Source organism: Carassius gibelio, chromosome B4, assembly GCF_023724105.1.
Source record: "Carassius gibelio isolate Cgi1373 ecotype wild population from Czech Republic chromosome B4, carGib1.2-hapl.c, whole genome shotgun sequence".
NCBI lineage: Eukaryota > Metazoa > Chordata > Actinopteri > Cypriniformes > Cyprinidae > Carassius > Carassius gibelio.
Window position 1 is genome coordinate 1032026 of NC_068399.1, and position 17814 is coordinate 1049839.

The 17814-nt window shown below is 44.4% G+C and overlaps 2 protein-coding genes across 3 annotated transcripts in view; both read left to right on the top strand.

Annotated features, from left to right (window-relative positions):
• The window catches only part of ttll1 (tubulin tyrosine ligase-like family, member 1), a 298921-nt gene extending 292509 nt beyond the window's left edge, over positions 1-6412 (top strand). The window contains exons 3-10 of the mRNA XM_052553913.1: positions 241-449; positions 525-705; positions 779-916; positions 1441-1549; positions 3236-3379; positions 3548-3634; positions 3728-3891; positions 4135-6412. Coding sequence (XP_052409873.1) covers positions 241-449; positions 525-705; positions 779-916; positions 1441-1549; positions 3236-3379; positions 3548-3634; positions 3728-3891; positions 4135-4261 — 1159 coding nt within the window. The 3' untranslated portion in view covers positions 4262-6412. The remainder of the gene's footprint in view (positions 1-240; positions 450-524; positions 706-778; positions 917-1440; positions 1550-3235; positions 3380-3547; positions 3635-3727; positions 3892-4134) is intronic.
• A 1760-nt stretch (positions 6413-8172) lies between these two features.
• Positions 8173-17406, top strand: pacsin2 (protein kinase C and casein kinase substrate in neurons 2). 2 transcript variants are annotated; one of them, XM_052553901.1, is made up of 11 exons: positions 8173-8334; positions 10226-10280; positions 10362-10518; positions 12480-12715; positions 13258-13410; positions 14159-14334; positions 14413-14533; positions 15468-15601; positions 16201-16353; positions 16464-16648; positions 16750-17406. In XM_052553901.1, exons 2-11 carry the CDS (start codon positions 10227-10229, stop codon positions 16860-16862), a joined length of 1482 nt encoding a protein of 493 aa, XP_052409861.1. In that variant the 5' UTR covers positions 8173-8334; position 10226; the 3' UTR covers positions 16863-17406. The 2 variants fall into 2 exon arrangements, with proteins under 2 accessions (XP_052409861.1, XP_052409863.1); XM_052553903.1 differs by lacking the exon at positions 16201-16353.
• The last annotated feature ends 408 nt before the right edge of the window (positions 17407-17814 follow it).

Consider the following 17814-nt stretch of genomic DNA (forward strand, 5'->3'; position numbering starts at 1 on the left):
AAATACTTTCAGTCCCTAAATCAGCAGTGAGGGTTTGAGCAGACGCCCCCTGCTGGTCACGAGATCTCACAGCTTTCAACACTTTGGCATATTGACTAGTCAAAATCAATTAGTTCAAATGACTCTTTGTAGTTGGTGTGATGCTCCTGTATTTCCTCCCATGATTGCTGTAGTTAGCAGTAGTTGTTGACCCTGGTTTGACGGAGCTGTTGACAGTCGTGTGTTCCCGGCGTCTGACAGGATGAGCATCCAGACCATCCGTAGCGTGTTCAGCGTGGACACCGGCTACCGTCTGTCCGACGACCAGATGGTCAATCACTTCCCCAACCACTACGAGCTGACCAGGAAGGACCTGATGATCAAGAACATCAAGCGCTACAGGAAGGAGCTGGAGAAGGAGGCCAGTCCTCTAGCGGAGAAGGACGAGAACGGGAAGCACCTGTACCTGGGTAAAGCTGGCCGCTGCTTCTGTCTGTGTGTGTGGACTCTGACTGTGCTGCGACTGACCCTCTGACCCCGCGCAGATTTCGTCCCGGTGACGTTCATGCTGCCGGCCGACTATAACCTGTTCGTGGAGGAGTTTCGCAAGAGTCCGTCCAGCACGTGGATCATGAAGCCGTGTGGGAAGGCGCAGGGCAAGGGCATCTTCCTGATCAACAAGCTGTCTCAGATCAAGAAGTGGTCTCGTGACAGCCGCACCTCCACGTGAGCGGACCTCCTGAGCTTCGATCCGCTGGGATCAGATGTGCTGTGTGTCTGAGACGCTGTGCTTTCACAGGTTTGTGGCGGCCAACAGCGGGAAGGAGGCGTACGTCATCTCCCTGTACATCGACAACCCGCTGCTGATCGGAGGGAAGAAGTTCGACCTGCGGCTCTACGTGCTGGTCACCAGCTACAGGCCGCTGAAGTGCTACATGTGAGTACCTCCATCACCGCCCGCAGACGGGCCTTTCTCAGATGATTTGTCAGACTGACACGCAGTGCACTAACTGTGTAAATCTGAGGGAAACCTTCATTGGTTACAGTGAGTGGACTGTTTGAATGGGGAATGGCTGTAATGATGCTTTAAGATACGCTTGATAATTCACAGACTTCTGACTGCACTTTACGAGCATGGTGGGTCAATTTCACTTGATGGTGTTTTTTTTTTTACTGATGTCTTACATTTTTATCATTTAATAGAATATAAATATTTTTTAATAATAATAACAAGCCATGAATATTTTTGTAATTCTGCAATCACACAAACACAAGTTATCTCAGCTAGCTTGTAGAGGAATCACATGTGTATCAGTATATTTGATTCGTGCGTTAGGTCTTAAAGTGACAGCAGTATCATAAACCTGCTGCTGTCCGTCTCATTAATAAAGGAAGTGAACAAATCAAGAGTGAAGTCCTGGTGGGACTCTTTGGAATAACTGATTCACTTTGTGTTGTCAGGTACAAACTGGGATTCTGCCGTTTCTGCACGGTCAAATACACCCCGAGCACCAGCGAGCTGGACAACATGTTCGTGCACCTCACCAACGTGGCCATCCAGAAGCACGGCGTAAGTTAGTGTGCATCAAACCTGCAGTGTATGGACAGAAGCATTGGGACACCTGATCATTACACCAGCACCACACAAGATGCTCCGCTGTGAGTGGAGCTGAGAACTGACTGCTGCTGGGAGTATGATCAAAATCAGCAGCTGTTCAAGAGCTAGTGAGAGGAGACGGAGCAGGACTTATGAGCTCTTACTGTGTCCACTGACAGATCTTTTCTCCTGAGTTTAGAGAGTGGTCCGCAGGTTTTACTCCATCTCTGCTCTTACAGAAGATGAAGTCTACATCTCCTACAAGCTATTTCTCCTGCACGTCTGCCATCACTCACACACCCTCAACACATCTCATCTCACAGGCATTTCCCATCACATCCAAGCATCATGGGGTACACCAACCCTTCAGAAAACCTACACCTACTCCTTTCATCACAAAATCACCTGAACGTGTTGTGTTCAACCAAGGGTCCTCCTTGTGCAAGACCTGTGTGTCCCTTTGGATAAAAGCTTCTGCTGAATCAATAAATGTTTAATGCCTTTGCGTTCTAAACACAGTGATATTCTTATGGAGTTGCCTTTTGAAGCCACAACAGCTTCTGCTCTTCTGGGAGTGTTTCTGTTGAACTCTTGTGCATTTATCCAGAAGAGTATTTGTGAGGTCAGACATGATGATGGACGAGAAGAACTGGCTCACAATCTCCATTCCAGTTCATCCCAGAGGGTTTGGATGTGTTCCTCCACACCAAACTCATCCAGTCGAGTCATGGTGGACTTTACTTTGTGCACTGGGGCACAGTCATGCTGTAATAGAAAAAGAGTCTTCCCCAAACTGATCACACAAATCTGGAAGCATAGCATTGTCCATTGAGTCTTGGTATGATAAAGGTTAAATATTTTCCTTCACTGGAGACAAGGGGTTAAACCCAAACCCTGATAACCAACTCCATGTTGTGCCTGCTCCAGCAAACTCTTTAGTCGACACACATCATTCAGGCAGGCCACGTTCTCCTGGCATCTACCAAACCCTGACTGGTGTCACTGGTCTCCCCAGAGCGGGTTTCTGCTGCTCCAGAGTCAGGGTCAGGGTGCTGTCCTCTCCACGGTTGACACTCTACTGCTGATGTGAGTGCAAACACGTCCATGAAGCTCCAGCGGCACAGTTTCTGTGCTGATATATTCATGCCAGTGGACATTTGGATCTCCTCGGCTCGGGAATCAGCAGAGCATTGGTGGCTTACACACCAAGGGTAGTCGTGGCCTCATGGTCAGAGAATCTGATTGAGAAACCCAAAGGTTGCTGGTTTGAGTCTTGGTGTGGGCAGAGATTGACGGTGGGGGGGTGAATGACCACTATAATACCACTTCAGCAGAACATCTCTCAGGGATGAAGCGACACACAGATGTTGTCCTGTCACAGTACCAAGCTTGACCTCTCTGAGCTCTGAGAGCAACCCGTGTTTCCACAGATGAGTGTAGATGCAGGCTGCAATGCTGTGGCTTGGTTTGAACACTTGTGGCGACGGGTCTGAATGAAACTCCTGAATTCAGTCAGTCAGAGGTGGGTCCCAATACTTTTGTCCATAAAGTGTATTTGTGTGATTGTGGGTCATCGAATGCTGGCGGATCTGAACATTTCTCTGAGGTTTTGTATTTGATGACATTGGTGTGTGTGTGTGTGTGTGTGTGTGAGTGCAGGATGACTATAATCATGTCCACGGTGGGAAGTGGACGGTCAGTAACCTGCGCCTGTATCTGGAGAGCACCAGAGGACGGGACGTCACCAATCATCTGTTTGATCAGATCCACTGGATCATCGTCCAGTCCCTCAAAGCTGTGGCCGTACGTCAACATCTCAAGGAAACACCAGTCACACTGCATGGACAATACTAGAGAAGCACACACAGTGACCTAGCAAACAGCCTGTCTTACGCTCTGACACACACACGTTCACAGTAAGAGCAGATCATCATAATAAAGTACTGAATGCACTGATCTTGTTCACTGCAGCCCGTCATGAACAACGACAAGCACTGCTTCGAGTGTTACGGTTACGACATCATCATCGACGACAAACTCAAGCCGTGGCTGATCGAGGTCGAACACACTTCACTCTTACTTCAGCACTTCAGTGTCTCAGTTAGATATCCACTTTTCACTTTTGTATCTTTTGTGGTGTGTGTGTCTCAGGTGAACGCGTCTCCGTCGCTCACCTCCAGCACGGCTAATGACCGCATCCTGAAGTACAACCTGATCAACGACACGCTGAACATCGTCACACCAAACGCTGAGATCCCAGACTGCCGCTGGAACCGCAGTCTGCCCAAAGAGGCTCTGGGACACTACCAAGTGCTGTGAGTGACCGTCCCGTCACAGATCAGAGATCAGATGTGCACCTTCCCCTCTGCTACCGGCTCCTTCATCATATATTTAGTTTGAAAACATTCCAGACCGAACAAACTGGGCATTATATCTAATTGCCGTTATTATTAATATTTATTTATATAAATCAGTTAGTAAATATCAGTGTAATACTGCTGAACTGTGTTTAAGCTGATGATTGTACTGCAGTGTAATGATGTTTTATCTGCTCACAGTTACGATGAGGAGCAGGCTCTGAGCGAGAGCGCTGAACGAGACCTCAGGAGCCGCTCGGGTCAGCTGCTGGGGTCAAAGGGCAGCAGGTCGAGCAGCGTCAGGCCCTTCCCGGCCACCTGGAAATGAAACCACATCTGGAGAACTGAGCGATGAGGACGTGTCCTGCATGATACGGACGAGTCTGCATGAGTGTACATCTGAAGAACACACAGACTGATCATCCACACACACGTGTGTGTGTGTGTGTGTGTTTATATATTTAACTGACTGATCACAGATGGATTTGAGCTTATAAACTCAAGTCTCAATGTGTTAGATCAGTTTGCAGAAGAAACCTTCACAGCTATCAGTACAATACACTGTTTTTTAGGGCTTCCCCTTGTTTTACTAAAATTATATTAGTCGCTTAATCACAACGTTTATTTTTAAATCCACAGGAAGTGGACAGATAGTTAATGGCTGGTCTTTGTGGTAATACAGTACATCCATATATGCTCACCTAACATTCATCGACCTCAAATATGGCTTATCATCTGAAATATGTCTAGCAGCAGGCATGGCTGTTTTACATGGCTGTTTGTGTGAACGTTATCCCAGAGAAATGTGCGCTGTTTGAGTGTGTGAGGAGTGTGAAAGCTGAACAGTAGCTCTCTCACTGCAGGAGTGATCACTTACTCTAAAAAGTCATTTCTGCTCCTAGAGATAAGAGTCATGCTTCTTTCATGCAACTCTGCTTATTTGTGTGTATTCACAATAACAACATTTCACTTTTGTAAAATGAAAGAATCAGGATGCGATTTCTGCCGCCTCGGTTTCCGTGAACTTGAGCATGAAACTCTGTGTATACTTGCCATACAGACATGAAAATATATATCTATAGAGAGTAAAATGTCTGCTTTACAGTGAGCCAATTCAAATGGAAAACAAATATTCTTAGATTATGTAATCCATATCAAATGTGCATAGAGATAATCTCTAAAACTGAAAACAAAGAAAGCACTGGTTTATCAATGCATTATTAAAATGTTAATGCAGCCTCCTAACTGTTTTCTCTGACACATTCATAATTATTATTTCTGCCGGTGGCAAGTTTTATGCATGCGCTTGAGACCTTGTTAGGCTGTGTAGATAATTAAAGGCTCATTATTAAGATTTAAATGTTTTTTTAATAAATGTGTGATTAGTTGAATAATGCTTAAAATTAATGACTACCAGACGACCAGAAAAATCTTTAGTCGAGGGCAGCCCTAATATTCTTATATAGCGCATTTGTAAAAAACTTTAGTTGACCAAAGTGCTGTACAGAGTATACAAAAGAAAACAGAATTATAAACAATACAATACAAACTGTAAAATGGGTGAAGTTCATCAAAACAGAAGTCAAGAAGTATTGAATGCCAAAAAATTGTTTTAAGAGTAGGCTTAAAAATAGCTAAAGTACAAGCAGTGAAAACAGCACCAGACCAAGCACCGAGCCCTGGGGAACACCAGACTTTAAATACTTTTCAGATAAGGATTGGTGTCCAATACTAACAACAAATTAAATTGATAATCAAATAAGCCTGAAGTTGATTTAGAACCACTTTCTCTAAAAGTTTGGAAAGAAAAGACAAATTTGAAATAGGAAGAAAGTCAGCCAGCACGGTGGCCAGTTTCAAGTCTCCAGGTACAGTCCCAGTATAAAGACAGTTGTTAATAGCAGACATATTGGACAGTCTCAATAATTTGTATTGAGGAATGATTTATATTGAGGGACTTATAAAGAGGAAGTCTTTTGAAAGTGGCTTGGAGTCACAGCACACGTGAATATTCAAATCAGAATTGAGGACAATTTCCCTCATAAATTAATAAAGCAGATCCTTATTTGCATGAGTGGGTCTATTGTAAATACTACCAGATTGTTTAAAGAAAGTTAAAACAACTGAACTGATAGTATGTGGAGCCATCTGTCTGTTATATCGGTCATGATCTCTGTGTGTATGATTTGCATTTGCACCAACGGACACAGTCCAGTGAACCAAAACCGCTTCAGACGGGTGTTCCCCTGAACACTCCCTAAATCTTCATCTAGTGTTTTCTCTAGAAGGTCACCTGTTTTCTCTGAGCATCCTCTAAATCTTCATGTGCTGACAGACAGGGCATCTTAAGATACGCAGAGGTCCCAGGCTACAGCCTTACGTCCTTATTTATGTTGAGTTTAGATTTGTTTCTTGTTGATATGCCAGTTAACATTTACAACACTTACACATAATATGTGAATAAAAATGAATATGGAAATTGATTGTCCTCATTTTTAAGTCGCTTTGGATTAACAATATGCAGATTCTTTTGGAGCAGGATTATAGTGGTTACATGTTATAACAGGCATTATACAGAGGTTTTATGATAATGTATGATTTAAACACCATTAATCACAAATAATATTCATTATTCAGCATCAGCACAACCAAACTATGAGGGTGGTTCAGTGTGGAAGGTCTGTGGTTCGAGCCCCAGCAGGGACAGGGGTCTCCTGTGATCTGGAGCAGAGCGGTCTGGGTGTGGAAGGAAAGTCTTCACGGGGGAAGAGGGGCGGGCTCCTGGTCGTGAGCTGTGATTGGTCTGCCCCACGGACAGCCGCGCTGTGATTGGTGAGGGGTTTACCACAGTGAGACATTGAGAGATTGTGAGAAAGATAACTGCTTTTCTTACTGTTTGAGACTCAAGTGGTTTCATAAACTGAAAAATATGCAGCTGCATTTTCTACAGTGCATGAGGTTGTGTGTGTGTGTGTGTGTGCTCTTGTTTTTGTGTCATATCAGGACACAACTCTGTGTAATGACATGGGTATGACACAGGTATTACAAGGAGAGGGTGACTTATGAGGACATAACCCATGTCCCCATTTTTCAAAACGCTTATAAATCATACAGAACGAGTTTTTTGAGAAAGTGTGTCTGTCTGTCCGTGTGTGTGTGTGTGTGTGTGAGAGAGAGCGCAGGTGCTGTCAGTGGATTCACACACTGCTGATGAAACACGAGCTCAGCTCTATTTCAGGACTGAAGGGAGAAACTCCCGAGATAGCTTGTATGAGACACACATGTGCGGTCTGTGCAGCTGCACACACACGTGTAGAGTATGAGGAGAAGATCATGTGTCTCACACACACACACACACAGGTGTATTCTACAGTCTGGACACAGCACAGGAGTCACCAGGGCATGTCGTCACACCATCTTTACATCAGTATTCATCAGGATTGATGTGTTTATTTGATATGAGGAGTCATGTCCTCCAAAACTAATATGTAATAACTCATCTCTGTGATATCTGTTGAGTAGCACATGAACACAACCCTATATTTTGGAAGAACATGCCCCTTTATTTATTAATTTATTTCTGAGCAATGATGGTAGAAACTGACTTTAACAATAAATCTGAGAAATGTTGACCTGTAACTAGCTGCAATATATATATACACCCCATACACACGAAATGGTTAATCAGTGTATTAGTTTGGTTTATTTGAGGTGTTCCTCATATGTTTACCTTGTGTACACACTGTGTCTTTTTCTTTTCTGCTTATGACTCATTTATTGTCTCCCTTACTTTGGTGGTATTATCTTGATCTGGGCTGAAGTATATCGCTAGTGTAAGATACAGTACAAACGTCAGGTCAGGTTTATTTAATATGAATATAATATTAATCCGATTTTAAAGTCGCATGTATCAGATTTAGAGTGACGTCAATTTCAGAGAATACGTTGCTGTTGTTTTTATTTAAATAGTCTTGGTTTTACATCAAGAAAAACCTTTAAGGTCCCCTGGATATATTTTATTTCTAATTGTTTTATATTCGTAATGTGTGTGAAAAAGGAAGCTACACTGAAACCTATTTATTTCCAGGAAATAAAACTTATTGTCGAATGTGATCGGTAAATATGAATTATTGAGTAATCATTGTAATGATGGTTTTATTAGTGTGAAGTTGTGTTATTTTATGGCCACTGTGTCGCGTCACACTGCTGTAATTAGTGTTTTATGAGTGTTTTGTGAGTGTTTCCAGAGGTGTTTCGCGTGAGCTGCGCGCGCGCCCGCCGCGGGGACGTGACGTCAGAGAGGTGCGCCTCCGCCGCTTTGACTCAGTCAGTCGTTGAATACCGATGAAAAACGGAGAAAGTCAAGCTCTCGTCGACAGAACCGGACTGAAACGCTCTCAGGTGAGAATAAATCCCGCGCTCGCGGTGACTGGAGGACTGGGGACACTCTGCGCACTTCTGGCGCAGTCTGAGGAAACTTTTCTGAACGCGACTGTCGCTGATCGCGGCTCTCGCGAGCGATCTGTCGCGGTAACGGACAAGCTCTGTCTGTCAGTACACACTCATCAATCACGAGACGCTTTATGTATTTAATATGAGCGTTTAAAGAGGCTTCCGTCTTTCTCGCGACGCTATGAGCCGTTGAGCGCGCGCGTCACTCCCCGGATCGCGCTGATTTCTGCGCTCGCTCCGGTTCACACACACACGACGCGTTCGCAGTGCGAGAGATCTGTGTGTTCATAGCTCACAACTCCTATGAAGCAGTATGTGTGTTTCTAGTGTGTTCTGTTGTGTGAGTGTGAGTGTGTGAGAGGAAGCGAGCGGCAGGGCGGGGCGGGTTCTCTCCCGCAGCTTCTCCTGAGGTCTCGCGGTTCGGGTTTACTCAGCGGTCGGTTAGTTGTGTTTGACTCTGTTAGTTTGGTTAGTCTCCTTCGAGTTCCTCCAGAAGGGAGAAGCTGCTTCCTCTGAGGTCGCTGTGGCGTCATAACGCGGCAGGGTGACGTCACGAGGGGAGCCGCCTGCTCAGGTGACGTCACAGGTGTGTGCGTGCGCGGATGCAGCCTCACAAATGTCCCTAACAACAGGTTTTATCGTCACTGTCATTGATTAAAATGCCTCTCAAAGCTTTAGTGTGTGTGTGTGTGTTCTGTAGTGTATCAGTGTGTGTGTGTGTGTGTGTGTGTGTTCTGTAGTGTGTCAGTGTGTTGTTGTTGTTGTTGTTGGATGATAAAGCATGTGTGACTCTGTTGTTGTGCTCTGTTCAGTGAAACACAATGAAGCTGCAGCTGTGATTGACCAGCAGTTTCACTCACACACACACACACACACTCGGGAGGATAAGCTCTGTGTGCAGTGAGTTCTCACACACACACACACACACACACACACACACTGTTGATGGAGGAGCTCTGTGTCAGTCAGCAGAGTTAGCTGAAAGTAAGTGTGTCTTCAGCAGCTCCATCAGTCAGAGTTAAACACAGAAACCTCTCACAGATCTGATTGTGTCACGCCGCTGGAGTTATTCACTCATGGAAACTCTCTCTCTGTGTGTGTGTGTGTACTGTAGTGTAGTGTGTGCGTGTGCTAAAGCGGCTTACAGCGGCTCAGGAACGCCGCGGGAAGAATGGCAGGAATTGGCTTCACTTCCCTGGAAACAGTGAGATGTTTCGAGCTCTCGTGTTGAGCTGAACTGAAACTCTGGAGGTTTCTCTTCATGTTTCACCGAGCTGAACTCTCTCACACACACACACACACACACACGTTTAGTGATGTGTGATTCACTGATGAATCTAGTGACTAGCATCAGTGGGTTTAGTCCTTCCACACTGAGATCGCAGTTTTTCTGGAGATGAACCACACGTGGCTTTAAAAGTGAAGATGCCAACAGAAGAGAGAGTTTGGCGTGATGGTATCTTAAAGATGTCTGTAGGTTTCCTCATATCCGATGTGTCAGCGTTGGCACACAATGCAGGAAGTATTGCTGAAGTCCAGAGATTTGACCAATAGAGCGGCTGAAGCTGGTTTAACCCCTGCTGTGCTGACATGACCTCTACACAACTCATATTTGAGCTTTCTCCTTCAGTGATGTGTGTGACCAGGACAATACGATCAAACCCAGTCTTCTTTTGGCTCCTGGTGGGTTTGACCTGATACGACCCAGTCTTGTGTGACACACGCAGCTGTACTTTCTAATATTTGTGTCTGTTTTTGATGAAATGCCTGCACTGTTGAATGTTTGTGAATGGAATGAGAAACAGTGTAATGTTGTGATCATTGGTCTGTTGTGTTTCAGCATGTCAGACCTGACGGACTCTCTGGTGGACGTGTCCAGCGACAGCTTCTGGGAGGTGTGTAGCGCTCGTCTGTGTGTGTGTGTGTGTCTCTGCTAGCATGTGTGTGTGTGACGCTGGTGTGTGTTCCTCCGTCAGGTGGGGAACTACAAGCGGGCGGTGAAGCGTGTGGACGATGGGAACCGGCTGTGTAACGACCTCATGAACTGTCTGCACGAGCGCGCACGCATCGAGAAGAGCTACGCCACACAGCTCACCGAGTGGGCCAAGCGCTGGAGACAGCTGGTGGAGAGAGGTGCTCACACACACACACACACACACAGCTCACCGAGTGGGCCAAGCGCTGGAGACAGCTGGTGGAGAGAGGTGCTCACACACACACACACACACACACAGCTCACCGAGTGGGCCAAGCGCTGGAGACAGCTGGGGGAGAGAGGTACACACTCACACAAACACACACACACACACACACACTCTGATCTCACACACACACACACACACACACACACACACACCGCTGCGTCTCTATCTTTAGGCCGTGACCTCACTTCCTCTAAACAGTGGCCGGAAGCGTGCAGTGTGGAAGTGAAAGCCAAGCTGTGCTTCTGGAGAGGGAACAGGGATCACACTTACATGACTCTTACTGTAACTCCAGATCTGTGTGTTAAAAAGCTGTGTGACGCTCAGACAACACACTTTACCAGTCACGACACGCTCCACTAACCCAGCTCAAGCACCGTCACTCATGTCTCACTTGTTCTTTCTAATAAACATGAGCTGGATGTGAAGAAGACCAGCAGTCTGAACACTGTTTCAGATATCTGTGGAGACTCACAGATGGAGCAGGTTCACCGATGCTCATTGTTCAGAGGTGGCTCTTTGAGCTCTTAGCTGCAGAGGTTCAGGACAGATCTTTGGCTCTTGTGTCAGTGTTGTGTAATGTTTCCTGATAATGAGCTGTTATCTTGGGTTCCTAACATTCCTGTATCAGCATGGCTCTTTACTTCTTCATGCTGTGTTGATCCCTGATCGCACACACAGTTGTGTTCTGGTGTTTTAATGTGGCCATGGTAGCAGAGAGTCAACACAGAGGTGTTTCCGTTATGACTGGCTTTCTTTTTTTAATATGTTGTGGCTTAAATGGCACTTTTCTGCTCCTACATCAAGCTACTTCAGTCTCTCTGACAAAGCATCACAGACAAACCTTTTAGTCATGTGTCGTGAATATATTTGAAGTCAGTATCACATGACTACTTATCACACACAGTTGATCAGTAATGAAAGCGAAATGCTTCATATCTCCCAGCTGTGCACGTCAGATAATACACACACAATGTTGAGCGCTGGGGTGTCCAGTCCTGTTTCCTGTGTGTTTGATTTCCAACCCGCTCCAGAACACCAGCCTGGAAGTTTCTAGCAATCCTGAAGACTTTGAATTAGGTGTGTTTGATCATTTCTAATCACAGATGTCACCATTACATCATCAAATTTAAAGCGGCAATCAATCGTTCAGAGTCCACTTGTGTTATTCTGTGTGCTGCAGATGCGTGTTATTATTTCTTTTAGGTTTTCTTTAGGGTTTCCTTAATTTTAGTGTTTTAGTAAAGCATTATAATACCAGGCATATATTTTCCTTTTTGTTTATTAAAAGAAAAGAACAAACGAAAGTATATTTGACAGTTGAGGCTTAGTATTATTGAAAAGCAATGAAAGTTTGAGTGTATTCAGCTTTTTTTTATATATATGTCATGCAGTTCAAACAATGGTATAAACAATTTTCAGCATAATAGTAACTCTGTAGGACAGTAGCCCTCCAGGATCAGGTTTGGACAGGTTTGGAGTGTATGCCTCCATAGGTTAGTAGTAGTTTATTATGAGACCTTCATGTTTGACAAACACTTAGTAATGTGTTCAGATGAGTGTAGTGACCTCCCCTCCCTTTTGCTTAGTCTGAGTCTTGCAGACGTGAGGTTAGGTCACCCACAGCTGGTCCATCAGGAGTGTTGACAGCAGCGTATGATCCTACAAGACCGCACACAATGAGAATATCAGAGGGCCCAGGACCGAACCCTGTGGAACCCCTGGGAAATAATGCTGTTTTTTAGAAGTGCTTGTGACCCAGCGATGTTCTTGAGTCTCAAATCAGCTTATCAGGAGCAAACAGCACAACATGTGGATGAAGCAGCACAAAGGCAGCAGTATCAGTGGCTGTGATGGTCTTAATGAAGGTCTTGTCTGTGTGGTCTCCTCTAGGGCCTCAGTACGGGACGGTGGAGCGAGCGTGGTTCGCTCTGATGACGGAGGCAGAGAAGGTGAGCGACCTGCACATGGAGGTGAAGACTGCACTGACCGGAGAGGACCTGGAGAAAATCAAGAACTGGCAGAAGGACGCTTACCACAAACAGATGATTGGTGGCTTCAAGGAGACCAAAGAAGCAGAAGATGGCTTTCGCAAGGCACAGAAACCCTGGGCCAAGAAACTTAAGGAGGTACGAGCACAACAGCTCCACACAGTCTGCAAACACAGGCTTAACACTGTCAGGAAGCTTCAGGGCATGTGATGCAGTGTGTTCAACTTATCTGTACAATAAATATGGGTGTGTTCAGCTTATAGTTCATCACCCACAACGCATTCGCTCAGTTTGCTGGATTCCGCTCATTTCATCAAAGTAGAATAATTTGAGAAAGATCTGTTAGTTAATAAATAGTCTTTTTGTTATGATAAATATTACCTATTATAACTCATTAATATTTACTATCCCCAGCACCAAACCAGCAGGACCATAATCCTTCAAAAATGAGCGGTTTTGTCTCTCGTTTCTTAAAAGTTGAAGGAGTTTCTTCAGAACAAAGATGTGCATGGCCAGGCTTTTGAGGGCCTGAGTGTAAATGTGTGTTTTATTTGTTCTGTCAAGTGTGTGAGAATTGTTTTGCCTAGAAACATCTGCAAGCGGTCCATCCATGCGTGGCCTCTGAGCTGGTGTTCTCTGATGCATTATGGGTCCGTTACTGTAGTATGTTTGTCTTACAGGTGGATGCGATGAAGAAGGCCTACCACAACGCCTGTAAGGAGGAGAAAACGGCCTCCAGCCGAGAGAGCTCAAGCAAGCTGGAGAATAACAACCCAGAAGCCCAGAAGAAGCTGCAGGAGAAAGTGGAGAAGTGCCAGCAGGAAGTTCAGAAGGTCAGTGGTTTCTGCAAGCAACCACAAACCGCCCGAGCTGATGTGCCTTTAAGACTTCTGCATGCTTCCCTTGAGCTGAGATGTTTGGAAATGTGCTCTCTCTGTAGTGTTTTCAGTGGAGAGGAGCTTATGACAGAGTGAAAGATACTGTATGTTTACATAGAGCCTCAAGCTCTTATTTAAACATCGCTAGAGGCGTCCTGTGTTTCATCAGGAACCTTGTAATATCTCATGTTTGGAGTGGAAGGTTTGGTCCAAGTGAGCCTCCAGAGCTCATATCTGCTTGAATAGACCATGAGAAATATGCAAATATCTTATCATATTTCAAATGAACCGAAAGAACTCAATATTTTCAATTAGCAGAAAAATCTAACTCTTATAAAAGTTGTTCGGCTTAAATAGTGTTAAAAAGGCATATATATTCAATAATGCATTTCAAATGAACTATAAAATCTGCCTTAAAACTCATAGCATTAAAAAATGTGCTATGTGTAATTAGAAACAAATTCTGAAATTAATGGTCATAAATGTTTAAGGCGTAAATAGCCTCATAAATGTTGTTTTTATGCCAAAACATAGTGTAAAAATGCATTTGACATGCATACAATGTTAATCAGTAGCTTGTCAATTTAACAAGAAAAGAAGTCTCTTTATTCACCCTTGAAATAGCTTTAAAAAGTCATTTATCTCAGGTGGGTGGGGTCAGTCTGTGACGGCGTGTGTGTGTGTGTGTGTGTGTGTGCTGCAGACGAAGGAGCGCTACAGGAAGTCTCTGGAGGAGCTGGATAAGGTGACCCCTCAGTACATGGAGAACATGGAGCAGGTGTTCGAGCAGTGGCAGCAGTTTGAGGACAACAGACTGTGCTTCTTCAGAGAGCTGCTGCTGGGCGTCAAGCAGCACCTCGACCTCTCCTCCAATCACAAGTGAGCACATAGAGAAGCACAGGAGCGGCGCATGCAAAGCGCTGGGATGATGGTCTGATAGCTGTGTTTGTCCTTCAGGTACTCCAGCGTCTATCACACACTGGAGGACACCATCCAGGCAGCAGACGCACAGGAAGACCTCAAGTGGTTCCGCTGCAACCACGGGCCCGGCATGACCATGAACTGGCCTCAGTTTGAGGTACACACGTGACTCTGTCCTGCGGCTCACACAACACACAGAGAACACAAACAGGGCCAACACTCAGTGTCATATGATGCCTTTTGTGAGGAACAGACTGACATTTGAGACGCTATTCATTCATTCTGCACACGTGAGAGATACTGGAGGGAGAGATTTCAGCTCACATACTGGGAAAGATGTCAAATAGTCAAAAGAACAAGAGTAAAAGTCATGAAACACTGTATGTTGTCTGTCTTATACAAAAAAACTACATTCAAATTGAGAAGGTGATCTCATGATAATGAATGAGATAAAAATCCAAAATCATGAGATATGAAGTCATAATAATAACAAGGCCAAATGTAATTTCATTCAGTTGAAATCATGAGATATTGTCATGATCATAAATCACAAAGCCATAATTATGAGATAAATACTCAAAAGAGCAAGATAAAGTCAAGATCATGAGTTGCTAGTTGTAATTGTAAAAGGTTAAAATCATACAAAGTCATGAGGAAAAAGCTGAATGTAGGAATTGAAATCATGATAGTGCCATAATTGAGATATAAAGTCAGAATCGTGAAATATTAGTTATAATTATAAAAGACTGAAATCATGAGACGCTGTCATCATTATGACACGAATTCATAATTATGAGATAAATAGACAAACTCGTGAGATACTGAGTGATAATGATGAAGAATGGTAATAGTTGAAATCATTAGGTAGTAAAGTTAAAAAAGAGTCAAAATGAGGAAACACAGTCATAATTATGAGATCCTGAGTCTGTGGTGGAGGGGAAGGTGTTGAGAGCGGCAAGTCCTTCATTTGAGTCTGTTCCTTACACAAGCAAGGGATAGATTCACATCTGACTTCATTTAATACAGCTTGTGTTTCTGGAGTTTGATCTCCATCCACTGTGTGTGTGTGTGTGTGTGTGTGTGTGGTGCAGGAGTGGTCCATGGAGCTGAACCGAATGCTCAGTCGACGAGAGACCAAGAGGAAGCCCACTGACGGAGTGACTCTGACGGGGATCAGTCAAAGCACAGAGCAGACCCCTAAGACCACCAGCTCCAGCAGCAGCAGGTGAGCAGAAACACCCTCACCGTCTACACCGTGTGACCTCTGTTTCCTGTCCCTGAGCCACCTAGGATTGATTAGATAAAACATGAGTTCCTGAGCTACTCTAATAGTTATGAGGGACAAAGCTATAATTGTGAGATACTAATTCAGAATTATGAGATAAAGAGTCCAAATCCTGAGCTAATGTCATAATTTGGAGCGAATGTTGTAATCCTGAGATACTAAACCATAAAAAGCTGAACTCAACATTATGAGATAAAATTCAAAATCATGATATATTGTCATTATTATGAGAATCAATTCAGTTTATGAGAGACCAAATTATAATAATGCCATGAAAAAGTAAATGTCTTGAGTCATATTTTTTACTCCTCTCACGCTTGACTTGTGATTTCTCTCATCATTTCATCTTTTTATCTTGTAGGTTTGACTCATAATAAAGAATAATTCTCATATTAATGACAGACAGTGATTGTGACGGAGTATCTCCTCATATATCAGTCCGCTCAGGTGCTCAGGAACCAGCATCATGTGACCAGCGCTGGCTCTGCTGACGTGTGTGTGTGTGTGTGTGTGATGTAACACTGTCTCTGTGTTGTTAGCGTGGCTGTGGCCACTAGCTCAGAAGCAGCATGCTTGAACCCGTTTGATGAGGATGAGGATGATGGCGTGGAGCAGGAGGAAGAGCCGGCGGTGGTGGAGCGGCCCAAGAGCAGCCCGGTGGCTGTCAAACGAGTGGAAGTGACCGCACAAACGTTGGTGACCTCACAGCCTCTGTCTGTCTGTCTGCTTGTGTGTGTGTGTGTGTCTGCGTGACTGATGCGTGTGCTCGGGTCTGAAGTGTGTGCTGCTTCTCTCCTCTCAGCGCTGCTCCTGTGGAGAAGAGCACAGCCGACGGCTCCGATGAGGAGGCAGGGAACCCCTTCGGCTCTGCTAACGCTAACGGCAATCCGTTCGAGGACGAGCCGTCTTCAGAGGAGGTGTGTGTGCCGGTGCGAGCCTTGTACGACTACGACGGTCAGGAGCAGGACGAGCTCAGCTTCAAAGCAGGTATAACACACTACAGACGTGTGTCACTTTGAGAGCTAGCGTCCGGCTCCAGGACACGGTCAGCAGCACACGTGACTGAGATGATTGTGTTGTGATGTCAGGAGATCAGCTGATGAAGATGGGCGAGGAGGACGAGCAGGGCTGGTGTAAAGGACGTCTGAGCGACGGCACCGTGGGTCTCTATCCTGCCAACTACGTGGAGGACCTGGAGTGACCCCATCTCTTATAGTGCGGTCGGGGTCAGCTGTATTTTACTGATTTTACCAATGCTGTTTGCTTTTAGGAACACGATGATGCGGATGACACGATTTTATGGCTCTGAGCCGGCTCCACCTGACCTCTGACCTCTGCGGCCGGCTGTGTTTTTAGGATGAGTCTGGGTCAGGTCAGCTGGATCTGGACGTGCACTGGATGACATGCTGTGTGTGTGTGTGTGTGTGTGTGTGTGGCTTCACAGCGAGAATGTTAAAGCACATGAATGTTGATGTGTGTAAATACGAGTTGACGCCGAGTCTTGTTTCTCTCAGGTGTCTCTGCCTTAATACAGTTACAGATGCAGATCAGATCAGTTCAGTGCGTGGTGCCATGTTTCTCACAGCTGTTCAGCGCTGAAATGAACCGAATGATTTGAATATTGCTGTTCACGTCAGGTGACGCCTTCGGTTCCAGACGTCACATGACTAAACTCAGTTACACACTTTATCGGAGTTTATTCACTTTTGTATATTGTCAAGCTGGCAATAAATGAATTGGTTACATTTCTTGAATTATTCTTTTTCTGTTTAAAATATATAGAAATATACACAAACACATACAGACAGCAGTTTCTTTTAATTTCTTCATGTTTGACAACAGTCAATATTAAATATACACATAATTGATATACAACAAATAAATAAAAATGATTCATGCATTGTACCTTGCTGCTGTTTTGATTTATTTTTATTATATATAAATATCAAAACATTTGATTTTACCCATAAAAAAAAAACTTTGTGATCACCTTTTCCATTGCTTGAATTATTTTCTGTTTTAAATATATTTTACATTTATATTGGTTATATTATATACAAAAAATTTTCTGAATTATAAATCTGCACGTGTATGTCATCTCTCTCTCTCTCTCTCTCTCTCTCTCTCTCTCTCTCTATCTATATATATATATA